Source organism: Oryctolagus cuniculus, chromosome 7 (genome assembly GCF_964237555.1).
Source record: "Oryctolagus cuniculus chromosome 7, mOryCun1.1, whole genome shotgun sequence".
NCBI classification, from domain to species: Eukaryota; Metazoa; Chordata; class Mammalia; order Lagomorpha; family Leporidae; genus Oryctolagus; species Oryctolagus cuniculus.
This window is the reverse complement of record NC_091438.1, coordinates 30,428,656-30,441,528: the sequence shown is the minus strand read 5'-3', so window position 1 is coordinate 30,441,528 and position 12,873 is coordinate 30,428,656. Positions and strand designations below refer to the sequence as shown.

The following is a 12,873-nucleotide window of genomic DNA, read 5'->3' as shown; positions in this document are numbered from 1 at the left end:
GAAAATATTTTCCCTCTCCCTCTCTTTCTCTGTGCTCTCAGGAGCCTACCTGTGGGGTGCTGATGGGAAGCATCATGGTTCCTCTTGCTGGGGGTGAAAAGTGAAGACACCTTCCCAGGAACAGAGGGCCCTTCCCAGTCGCTGCATCACCACATTGAACATTTCCTAGCAGCTCTAGCTCCGTGAGTTACATGTGTGTGAGGCTCCTTCAAAGTTCACGGAAAATTACAAGCCAAGTCTTTTATTTAAATTATTTATTTGAAAGACAGAGGAAAGTGAAAGAGAGGGAGAGGGAGAGAGAGGGTGAGAGAGAGAGAGAGAGAGAGAATGAATCTTGCATCCACTGGTTCATTCCCCAAATGCTCATAAAAAGTCTGGGCTAGTCTGAAGCCAGGAGACCGGAAGTCCATCCAAGTCTCCCATGTGGGTGGCAGGGGCCAAGAACTTGGGCCATCTTCTGCTGCTTTACCAGGTGTATTAACAAGGAGCCAGGACTCAAACTGGCACTCTGATATGGGATGTTGGCATCACAGGCAGTGGCTCAACTTATACCACAACATCAGCCTGCAAAGTTTATTTTGTTGGAAAAAATTTCTGAAACCTATGCCTACTTTTTAATTAGTATTCATTTTTCATGAAATTTTTAAGATTCATTTATTTATTTGAAAGAGTTACACAGAGAGAGAAGAAGAGGCAGAGAGAGAAAGAGAGAGAGAGAGAGAGAGAGAGAGAGGTCTTCTATCGGCTGGTTCGACTCCCCAGTTGGCTGCAATGCTGGAACTGCGCTGATTCGAAGCCAAGAGCCAGGAGCTTCTTCCGGGTCTCCCACATGGGTGCAGGGGCCCAAGCACTTGGACCATCTTCCACGGCTTTCCCAGGCCATAGCAGAGAGCTGGATCAGAAGTGGAGCAGATGGGACTTGAACTGGTGCTCATATGGGATGCTGGCACTTCAGGTGGCGGCTTTACCTGCTATGCCACAGTGCCAGTTCCGCATTTTCCATGAACTTTTGAAGACCCTTCATATGCATGACTTTCAAAATTGTTTTGCACCAAAACAAATGTACCCCAATCCCATTTTCCAAAAACTTTTTTTTATTTTTATTTTTTTATTTGACAGGTAGAGTTAGACAGTGAGAGAGAGAGAGAAAGGTCTTCCTTCCATTGGTTCACTTCCCTAATGACTGCTACGGCCAGCGCTGTGCTGATCCGAAGCTGGGAGCCAGGTGCTTCCTCCTGGTCTCCCATGAGGGTGCAGGGGCCCAAGCACTTGGGCCATCCTCCACTGCCTTCCCCAGGCCATAGCAGAGAGCTGGACTGGAAGAGGGGCAACAGGGACAGAACCCAGCGCCCCAACCAGGACTTGAACCCAGGGTGCCGGCGCTGCAGGTGGAGGATTAGCCAAGTGAGCCACTGCGTGCTGGCCCCCCAAATTTTTAAGTAGCCTCATGCATAATGCCTCCTAGACTGACTTTTATTTTAATGAGAGTCAGAAGCACCTTAACTTTTGCATTCCTGTGAACTTTCGCACTCAGATAGTTCTTTGCAGAGCCATGTTCCAGCGCTCCCCAGGAGAGTTTCCATATTTTGATAGAGGCTGTCGTCATCTCCCAAGCAGCAAGTTACCTGCTCTTGGGGAGGGGGCGTGGCGGCAGGAATGGTGGTATCCCTACAGGGGCGGCCTTCATTCACAACAAATTCAGCTATGCCAACTAGCTGGTGCCCTGGCTCTGGGTGGGGAGGTTCAGAGACTCAGTCTCTGTGTCTCCCTATTTTCTGTTCTAGTGGGAGGCTGGATCTTTTCCAACCCGGAGGGCATGTGCACAGCGGGAAACACCAGCTACCAGTATGCTGCTCCTCTGCCTCTGCCTGCTCCCCACACCCACCCCGGCTGTGAGCACTACCCTGGTCTCCGAGGACACCGGCAAGCTCCCTACCCTTCTGCCTACGTGCATAGAAACCACTCTCCCTCAGGTGTGTGCTTCTGCTAATTAAACCTTTGGGGCAAGGGCTTGGGGTAGGGGGAGCAGGGAGGGGAGAACCCACAGCCAAGAAGAAGTATCTGAAGATGGAGCCCCTTTCCTCTAATAGGTATGTGTACTATTATCGTGCATTGTGACTTCGCTTTATTATTTGAATGTTAATATTTGATGATCTGGTTAAATTGTATTGGTGTTTTGTAATCATTTCCTAAGAATAATTAAATTAAATCTCCTGGTTTCTAACAAATGGGAATGTCCTCTTCCCAAGGCAGTAGTGTGTTGAGCAGTTTTTTTTTTTTTTAAGATTTATCTATTTATTTGAAAGGCAGAGTTACAGAGAGGCAGAGGCAGAGAGAGAGAGAGAGAGAGAAATAGAGAGAGGTCTTCCATCCGCTGGTTCGACTCCCCAGATGGCCTCAACAGCCGGAGCTGGGCTGATATGAAGCCAGGAGCTTCTTCCAGGTCTCCCCCATGGGTGCAGGGGTCCAAGCACTTAGGCCATCTTCTACTGCTTTCCCAGGCCATAGCAGAGAGCTGGATCAGAAGTGGAGCAGCTGGGATTTGAACCGGTGCTCATATGGGATGCTGGTGCTGCAGGCGGTGGCTTATACTTGCTACGCCACAGTGCCAGCCCCTGCTGACCAGTTTTTTTTTTTCCCCCCACAGGTGGAGTGGACAGTGAGAGAGAGAGAGATAGAAAGGTCTTCCTTCCATTGGTTCACCCCCCCCCCCCCCAACGGCTGCCGCGGCCAGCACACCGCACTGATCCGAAGCCAGGAGCCAGGTATTTACCCTGGTCTCCCAGGCGGGTGCAGGGCCCAAGAACCTGGGCCATCCTCCACTGCCTTCCGGGGCCACAGCAGAGAGCTGGACTGGAAGAGGGGCAACCGGAACAGAATCCGGCACCTGGATCGGGACTAGAACCTGGTGTGCTGGCGCCGCAGGCGGAGGATTAGCCTAGTGAGCCTCGGACCAGTTTTAAACTAGCCTCTAAGAGTGCAGTCAGGTTGTGTGGGTCAGAAAGCTCAGCTCATTGCCTCCACCTGGTTTCTCTCTACAGGTGCATTCGTGGTGCAGCCCAGAGATTGCTGGGTTAAGTGTTGAAGGGCTATTAGGAAGGCCTCTGGGGAGCTGTATGTTCATGTTCATGCTTAGTTTGATTCAAGTGGAGGCTTGCAAAATGGGCTATTGTTTGTATGCCTTTAAAAATTTTTTAAAAAAGAAGCAGAGAGAGCACACTCCCATCTGCTGGTTCACTCTCTAAATGCCTACAGTGGCTGGGAATGGGCCAAAGCTGAAAGCCAGGAACTGAATCCAGGTTTCCCCATGTGGGTGGAAGGAACCTAACTTGAGCCATCACTGCTGCCTCTCAGTCTGCATTAGCAGGAAGTTGGAGTCAGGAGCCAAATCTGGGAGCAGAATCCTGTACTCTGATGCAGGGTGTAGGTGTCTGTCTTTTTTGTTTTTTTTTCCTTTCTGAACATTTATCTATTTATTTGAAAGGCAGAGATAGAGAGAGATATAGAGAGGATCTTTCATCTGCTGGTTCACTCTCCAAATGGCAGCAATGGCCAGGGCTGGGCCAGGCCAAATCAAGGAACCTGGAACTCTGTCTGGGTCTTCTATGTGGGTTGCAGGGGCACAAATACTTGGGCCACCTTCTACTGCTTTCCCAGGCACATTGGCAGTGAGCTAGATAGGAAGTGGAGTAGCTGCAACATGAACCGTAGCTCATATGAGATGTTGGTTTTGCAGGTGGTGACGTAACTCACTGTGTGAGAATGCCACCTCCTCACATTTTTAAAGACACCTTCCATTTTATTTGAAAGGCAGACAGACAGACGCACACACACCCAGGAGCCAGGGTTGGCTCAGACTGAAGTCAGGAGCCCAGAACCCCAGCTGGCTCTCCCATGTGGGTGGCAAGGACCCAAGGATATGAGCCCTCACTGCTGACTCCCAGGATGGAATTATCCGGAAGCTGGATTGTAAGAAGAGGAGCCAGGATTTGAACCAGGCACTTCCTTGTGGGGTGTGATCCTGGAACTATCGTCTTAACCACTGGGCTAACTGCCTTCTCCCGTGTATCTTTTTTTTTTTTTCATCGATGCTGCCCTGTTTGCCTTGGCCTTGTGTGTTCCCAGATCTTGCCTGATCATTTAATTTGTAGAAATAAGGGATAAATCAAAACAAAGGTTAGTTGTTCACTCAATTATTCTTGCAACCGTTTTTATTGAGGACTGACTGTACACCAGGCTTTGTTTTAGGCATGGGAACAAAGTGGACAAGTACCCTATTACTATGGAGATTCTTTTCTAATGTAGAAAGATGGACACTGAACAAAACAAAGAAGTGAAGCCCTTGGATAGGACATGGAGGAGCATGTGTAGGTTTCAGTTTCCCACCTTCCTTTGTGACATCCTGAGCTCTGCATTTGCAGATGGGTTTCCTGGTCACCAGCTCCCCGTCCCCCTGTCTCCCCCAGCCTGCTACTCTCAATGACCTCAACTGCTGTTACCAATAGCGGAAGACTATGTGGCTTAATGATGTCAGAAGCTGAGCGACACCTCGGTTACTTTCTGATCTTTTTCTGTGGTCACACACAAAACACATCTCCTGAGCACCTGCTGTGCACAAGGGGTTTTATAGGCAGTGGGGATAGGGAGGAGATTTAGACACAGCTTGTACCCTTGGAGGAGCACGGGGCTACACAAACACTCATACATAGGTAATCAAAGTACAATGTAGTGAGTTCTCTAATGTGGTACTTGGATCTGCAGTATCTCCTGGGAACTTGTTAGAAATAGACTCGCACGCTCTCCTCCTGACCCACAGTCTACACCTTAAAAAGATCCCCTGATGAGTCATTTGTGCATTATTTGAGAGGCAGCCTATAAAACACACAAGTCAAGGTGCCATGGGAATCTAGGAAAAAAACAAAAAGAACAGTTTGGTGAGGCAGTGAAGGCTGCCCAGAGGGGTTACAATTTAAATTGAGGGGCCAGTGTTGTGGTGCTGTGGGTTAAGCTGCCACTTTAGATATCAGCACCCTATATCAGAGTCCCAGCAGCTCTGCTTCTGAACCAGCTCCCTGCTAATGTGCCTGGGAAAGCAGCAGGGGATGGCCCTGCTACCTGGGCCCCTGTCACCCATGTGGGAGACCAGGATGGAGTTCCTAGCTCCTGCCTTTAGCCAGACCTGGCTATAGTAGGCATTTGGGGAGTGAATCAGCAGATGGAAGAGATCTCTGTCTCTCTGGCCTTCCTTCTCTCATTGTCACTTTGCCTTTCAAATGCATAAATAAATACATCTTTTAAAAAGTTTAAATTGAGCCTTGAAAAGAAAAGCACAGAGGTGGGCAGGGCTGACATGTGACTCAGGCAGGGGTGCAGGGCATTCCAGGTAGAGAGAATGAGATGAGCTGAGACCCAGGAGGGAGAAGGCACCTGGGCTGGCTGGGGAGCCTGTTTGCAGCAGTGTGTAGAGGGAGCGGGACCCATGGGAGACACCAGGGCTGAGGCTGAAGAAGCTGCACATGCCAGGTCACGTGCAGGTGCAACACGGCTGGGTGTCTCTCTCCGTTTTGTGCTGCTATAACACAGGACCTCAGACTGGGTAATTTATAAAGAACAGGAATTTATTTTCTCCCTGTTCTGGAAGTTGGCAAGTCTAAGATCAAGGTGTCAGTCTCTGGTGAGGGCCACCGAGCAGCACCAAAGTGGTGGAAGGCATCTCATAGGTGAGAGACAGGGAAGGCGGCTGAACTCGCCGTTTTATGAGGAGTCCACTTCAGGATAATGAACCCACTGTCATGATGAATCCATCCATGAGAGCAGAGCCTCACCTCTCAGCGCTGCTGCACCGGGACTAAGTCTCCAGCCCATGAACTTTGAGGGACCCACTCAAACCACAGACCAAGGGTGGACTTTGGAACCTTCCCTTCCTTCCTCCCTTCCTCGTCTTCTTCCTCTCTCTTATTTTGATACTATTTATGCAAGCAGAGATTCAGAAAAATATGATACTATTTCTCCCCATAAAACTGTATACATTTAAGGTGTACAACTTGATGTGTGTGTATGGAAGTAACAGTAAAGCAGATGAACATATGCATCTCCTCACGGAGCTACCTCTTTTTCGTTGTGGTGAGAGCACCTAAAGTCTGTTCTTACAGCACATTTCCATATTTGTATTGTAATACAGCCACTATTAGCCAGAGTGCTCATGCTGTTCACCAGATCTGTAGGCATTTCATCCTATAGATGTGCAGCTTTGCATCCTTTGTATCTCATTTCCCCCACCCCCCACCCCTGGAGACCAGTGTTCTACGCTATGCTTCTATGACTTTGACTTTCTAAGAGTCCACTGTCAGTACGTGAGACCAGGCAGTGTTTTGTTTCAGGGAGAAAACACTGCTCTTTAGACGCTGACATCTACTTGGGCACTGTTGAGAAGACCTCAGAAATCTCACCTGGGCACTGGTGGCCCTTAGACATGGCTTGAGGGGATGACTCTATGGCCTATCCAAAAAGGGGAATCAATGTGAAATGTGTTACAAAGGGCAAGTCCCACCTCTCTGAGCCTCGTGTATCAAATGGAGATGGGAAATTGCTGCTGTGAAGAATTGGGTATGAGCAGCACGTGGCATATGGTTGATATTTAATAAACTTCAGTGCCTTCAGCTTTTTTGCTTCCATCAGAAAGTGCTAACAGACTTGATCCCTGCAGCCAAGCCATGGTTACTATTTTACCCTGGGAGGATGTCATTGCTCATCTTCTTTCATGTTCTGTGTGTTCCAGTGATTGAACTGTTTTTATTTCCCCAAAGTGAATTTGATAGAAAGCTCAAGCAATAATCTGCAAGTTTTCTCGGGACCTGACAGCTGGACTTCTTTATCCTCCACGCCCCATGCCAGCATCCTCTCTGTACCCCACACCAATGGACCAATCAACCCAGGGCCTAGGTAAGAGCAACACCAGCAACCTGATCAGTACCGGTCTTGGGGGTCTTAGCAATGGTTACTAAGGTCCGTCCTTTCTCCATTCTTTGGTCTAAGTATTGTCCTGTCTGCTGAGCCCTTAGGAAATGAAGGTGGCATTAAGATGGACTTGCTGTACCTGGAGGAAGCGTGGCAGGAAAGCTCTCGATCGGTCATGCTGCCTTTTTCAGCATTTTAAAGGAAAAAGACACTGGGATCCTCTGTCTCGAACTAGTCAGGAAGACTTTAGGCTGTGCTGGTAGCAAATAAGTATAGACTAGAGGGGGAACTGATGGGGAAAACAGTAAATACACACTGAGAATAGCAAGACCTCTGTTAAAATAGCAAGACCAGGTTAAAAGGGGGACAGGCAGTGGGTGCCTGGCTCACGACCCTGGTACATGGCTAAGAGTAGCATGTTGGGTCTCCCCTGCTGTAAATATAACACCAGAGACCACTTAGTCTGACTTCTGGAAATCAGGGTGGTAGAGTGGAGCGAGAAGGCCCCGTAGCATTTGACAGATGTGGGTCTGAGTCTCAGTTCTACCCCTCATTGACTTTTTGACTTTGGACAATTTTCTTCACTTTATTGAGCGTTAGCTTTCTTTTTTGTCATGGGGACATAGATCTGTGTAGATTATAGATGGCTGAGGAGCAAAATGAGAAAATACATTCACATGCTTTCTAAGCAAGTAACAGCGTCTGTAAAGGTCAGCTTTTGCATTCAGTATGGATATACACAATTTTGAGATGGTCCATAGGGATTCAAAACCAGAAGATGGGACTCAGAGAGATGTCAGATGACTTGTGATTTGTAGGTCCAAAGACAGTTGTCTAGAGCAGTACCTAACACACTTTTTTTAAAAAAAGATTTATTTATTTATTTGAAACTTGAGTTACACAGAGAGATAAGGAGAGACAGAGGGAGAGAGAGGTCTTCCATCTGCTGGTTCACTCCCCAAATGGCCTCAATGGCTGGAGCTGCACCAATTCGAAGCCAGGAGCCAGGAGCTTCCTCTGGGTCTCCCATGTGGGTGCAAGGGCCCAAGGACTTCCTCTGCCTTCCCAGGTCACAGCAGAGAGCTGGATTGGAAGTGGAGCAGCCAGGACTCTGACTGGCGCCCACATGGGATGCTGGCACTGCAGGCGGCGGCTTCACCTACCATGCTACAGTGCTGGACCCCCTAACACACCTTTATGTGCATCAGAATCACCCAGGGATGTTGTAAAATGCAGGATCTGATGAGTAGGTCTGGGCTGGGGCCTGAGCTTCTGCATTTCTCATAAGTTCTCAGCTGTGGCTGTGGCTCACTAGTGTCTAGAGCTGTACTGTCCCATGCAACAGCTGCCAGCTGCTACTCACAGCAAATCCCAATCTGTGGTATAGTGGCTATGGAACACTTGAAATGCAGCTGGTTCAGACTGAGAGGTGTTATAAGTATAATATACACCCAGGGTTTTAAAGGTTTAGTATAGAACAAAAGATAAAAATCTCAGTGCTATTTTTTTACATCAAATGCATGTTGAAATGATATTTGGAATATTTTCACTTACATGAAAAATTAACAATAAGTTTTTTTTTTTTTCTAAATGTGGATACTAGAAAATTGAAACTTACATTTGTGGCTGGCATTTGTGGCTTGCATTTTGTTTCTTTTGGGCAGTGGATCTGGAGGGTCCGTGAAGAAAATATTGATTTGGGCAATGATAAGAAGTGAGAAAGAGAACAAAGAGGAGCTGAAGTTATCAAGGAGTCATGTGCTAAGTTTTGCACTAGATAATTTATATAAATCATCCGCAGGACTTGAGACAGGTGCTAAGCCGGTTTTACAATTCCTGTCTTACTGCTGAAGAAGTGGAAGTGTAGAGGACAAGGGACTTCTGGTTCCACAGTCAAAGCCATTGGTTTTCCCACCAGCCCAAGGAGGCATCAGAAAGTGTCACCAAGGGATGTCAGAGCCTCTTCTGGGGGTCCGGTCAGAACCCCAGAGGGCTGAGCTGGCTGAGAGCTCAGAGGGTGGGCTTCTGCAGGTCTATATGGTCCAAGGAGGTTTGCAGTAATTGACAGATGGCCCAGCTGGAGGTTGGCGCCTCTACCTCTGGTTTCCTTGTTGTTGTGTTTAACTCATCCCTGCCTCCATAGCGATTTTGTCAGAGAAAAAAAACCAAATGTATTCATTACCACCACTGGCTAACCAACCAATTATCAAGCCATGCAAGCTCAGTCCATGCAGAAACTCCGAAATGTAAGGATATATTGCTGACTAAAGGCTCCAAAGATTGGCAGCTGTTCTACCTGTTCCAACTGCAATCATACACATCTGAGCGCTATACTAATATAAAAATTTTGTTGCATGTTATAACCAGCTAGGAAGCTTTAGAAAGCCCCGACACTCAGGCTGCCTGCTGGCAGGCAGGAATCTTTTAGGGTCGGCCCAGGAATCAGCTTTTTTTTTTTTTAATAATACTTGTTTTGTGATTCCAATGTGTAACCAAGTTTGTGAATCAGTGCTGGACTCTTAGAAGTAAAGAAGGTGGCCGGCGCGGCGGCTCACTAGGCTAATCCTCCGCCTTACGGTGCCAGCACACCGGGTTCTAGTCCCGGTCGGGGCGCCGGATTCTGTCCCGGTTGCCCCCTCTTCCAGGCCAGCTCTCTGCTGTGGCCCGGGAGTGCAGTGGAGGATGGCCCAAGTCCTTGGGCCCTGCACCCCATGGGAGACCAGGAGAAGCACCTGGCTCCTGCCATCGGATCAGCGAGGTGCGCCGGCCGCGGCGGCCATTGGAGGGTGAACCAACGGCAAAGGAAGACCTTTCTCTCTGTCTCTCTCTCTCACTGTCCACTCTGCCTGTCAAAAAAAAAAAAAAAAAAAAAAAGAAGTAAAGAAAGTGGTCCCAGTTCCCCAAGGCTCTTTGCCAGGGACCAGAGCTGATCCCAACAACCACCATGTACTGAATGCCATGCGCTAGGCACCGGATACTCTTTTTTTTTTTTTTTTTTTTTTTTTTTTTTTTTTGACAGGACAATGAGAGATAGAGACAGAGAGAAAGGGCTTCCTTTTTGCTGTTGGTTCACCCTCCAATGGCCGCCGTGGCTGGCGTGCTGCGGCCGGTGCACTGCGCTGATCTGGAGGCAGGAGCCAGGTGCTTCTCCTGGTCTCCCATGGGGTGCAGGGCCCAAACACTTGGCCATCCTCGCTCGGCTCAATATGCTAATCCTCCGTCTTGCGGCGCCGGCACACCAGGTTCTAGTCCCAGTCAGGGTGCCGGATTCTGTCCTGGTTGCCCCTCTTCCAGGCCGGATACTCTTCTTTTTATGTAATCCTCATAACAGTCTCTGTGAGGTTTGTGAAATTATCATTTTAAAACTGAAGATGATAAAGGAAGGAGAAAGATGAAGATGAGGAAACTGAGGGTCAGAGATAGTAAACAGCTTGGCCAAGGTCACAAAGCTAGTATGTGGGGGAGCTGGGATCCATCCCCGGCCTCCTGACAACAGTATGTCCTGGTTATGGTGCCGCGTTGCCTCTCTTGGCCCAGGATAGTTCACACTCACAGGCCTCACACTTCCTGTAGCTTCTTCTCACTCCCTGCCAGTTTTCCATGGGCTGCAAGGGAGGCCGTGTGCTAAGAATCAAACCAACACCGGATGCAGATCTCAGGATGACTCACCTGATCCTCGTCCGACCACACCTTGCTGCTTCTCTGGGTCTCTCTGTAGAAGCAGGGTCAGCCCGTGTCACAGCTAGAAACATAGCCACTGCCAGGAGCCCTCTTCCAATTGGTGCTGGTCTCAGCACTGGGTACTTGCTTCTTATGTATGTTAATAGCAAAACTGAGCCCAGTAAAATTAGTTTACTTGAGCAAGAAAATGTTTCCAGAACAAGGCACCATCCTGGACCAAAGATGGTTCACAATACCAACCTCTCCCTCCCACCTCCCAACCCCTGCAACTGTAGTGAGCTATTTTTATATCAGGAAATGACCACACAAGGATGACCTGATTGGTCCTGTTCAGCCAATCGCCTTCTTTGGTTATAATTTGACAGTCTTCAGCCTGTCTGAGGGCTCATCTGCTCTGATTGGCTGAGGCTCAGTAGCTTGGTTACCAGGGTGAACTCTTGGGCTGGGGTCTAATCTGTTTGCCCTGGCTGCTAGGCTGCAGTTCAATACGTACAGAAGCCACTTTGGGCCACATTTCATCACCCAGGTAAGAGAACTGACTTTGAAAGACTCCTCCGTGTGTCATCCTCTCTCCCCTTTCTCTCTGTGTCTCTGCAGCCCCTATCCGTGCCTGTGGACCATCAGCAATGGCGGTGGGGGCCCCGCTGGGGCGGGCCCAGAGGTGCATGCCGGCGCTCCGGGGGCATTTCTTCTCAGTAACACAGCCATGACTTCACCTCCCTCGGTGCTCCCCGCGCAAGCACCCACTTCAGCCGGCGTGGAGGTTCTGGGGGAGCCCTCGCTGACCAGCATCGCAGTGTCCACCTGGACAGCCGTGGCCTCGCATCCCTTCCCGGGCTGGGGTGGCCCAGGTGGGGGTGGGCGCCATTCTCCCTCCTCATTGGACAGTTAGAGAGGATGCCAGAGCCTTCTGTGTGTGTAGAGTGTGTAGGAACCCACCTGCTGATTGCAGTGAGTCAGCCAGCGGGGAGGCTGGAGGGCTGGGTGGGTTTTACCAATGCCCTCCTGGGAGATGCTTTAGTTTGGGTGATGCCAGTGACTCACTTGCATCTCTCTCAATTTTCTTCAGCGTCCCCATTTTCTCTGCAGCGTATCCTTGCTGGGCTCGGGCTACAGAACTTCACTGAGTACCTCCCTTGTGTTCTGGAAAGCCTCGCTTCCTTCTCTGTGGAGGGGCTGCAAAGCTGTCAAGTGAGCTCACACAGCTCACTTTGCTAAGGCCGCTGCTTCCTAGCTTTGTGCAGCCTGGAAAGGGGGTATGGCCGCAGGGCCCAGGCTGGCTTTGGCTCTGAGACCACGGGAGGGTGTGAGTGCCCAGGGTAGAGGAAATACAAATGATCAAGCGAATCCTGCACTCTCCCGGCAGTGGGCCTGGCACTGGGGAGATGAGGTCACGCCATTTCCTTGTTCAGAAACCTTCAAAGGCTCACTGTTGCCCATGGAAAAGTGACGTCAGATCTCCTTACTCTGGGGAGATCCTTCACTTGTGCCCCCAAGCCACTCCTCTGGCTTCAGCGCCTCTGTTAGCAAGGCAGGCAGTGCTCTGCCCCCTGAAGGTTCGCTACCCTGGCCCTCCTCCGCATGTCTCCTTGCGCCTCAAGCGCATTTCTCTCTGTTCCACCTGTGCAAAGCCAGCCCACCTCCCAGGGGCCAGCTGAGATGCCACACCACTGCACTAAACGCTTGCTGACTCTGAGGCACATATTTTATTCTCCCCTGCTCCCTGCTTTCCCACTGTTTTGGCCTCTGTCATAAAGCTCACCCCCTTCTGCTTTGTGTTTCTGCTACCTGTGAGCGTGTCCCTCTCTCCCCCACTAGACTGTCAGCCTCTGGGGGGTGAGGCCTGTCATTCTTGTCTTTGCACCCTCACAACATGTGATACCGTGCCTTGCCTCTTGTAGGTGCCCAATAAACATTTGCTGAATTGAATTGGTGTGAAGTGCATGTGTGCTCACGGGGCAGCGTGGAGCTGGCTGGGAGGCAGAGCTCAGCGGCCCATGTCCCGTGACGTGACAGCAAGACATGGGAGCTGAAGAACATGCGGCTGTTATGCCAGCTCCTCATAGGAGGCGCAACCAATTCTCCTTGATTGATGATGGTATATGGAGAGGGTGAGCCAGAGTGGTAATTCCTAAATGCTGGTCCTTGGATCCCCCTGTGCTGGGACTGTCTGGAAAAATTGAGAGAGAAACACAAGTTCCCAGGCACACTTTATACCCTTTGCACACCTCACAG

General features: G+C 49.7%; 1 protein-coding gene across 1 annotated transcript in view; it reads left to right on the top strand.

Annotated features, from left to right (window-relative positions):
- The window catches only part of TBX19 (T-box transcription factor 19), a 38,700-nt gene extending 26,162 nt beyond the window's left edge, over window positions 1-12,538 (top strand). The window contains exons 6-8 of the mRNA XM_002715636.4: window positions 1,785-1,973; window positions 6,807-6,942; window positions 11,236-12,538. Coding sequence (XP_002715682.2) covers window positions 1,785-1,973; window positions 6,807-6,942; window positions 11,236-11,530 — 620 coding nt within the window. The 3' untranslated portion in view covers window positions 11,531-12,538. The remainder of the gene's footprint in view (window positions 1-1,784; window positions 1,974-6,806; window positions 6,943-11,235) is intronic.
- The last annotated feature ends 335 nt before the right edge of the window (window positions 12,539-12,873 follow it).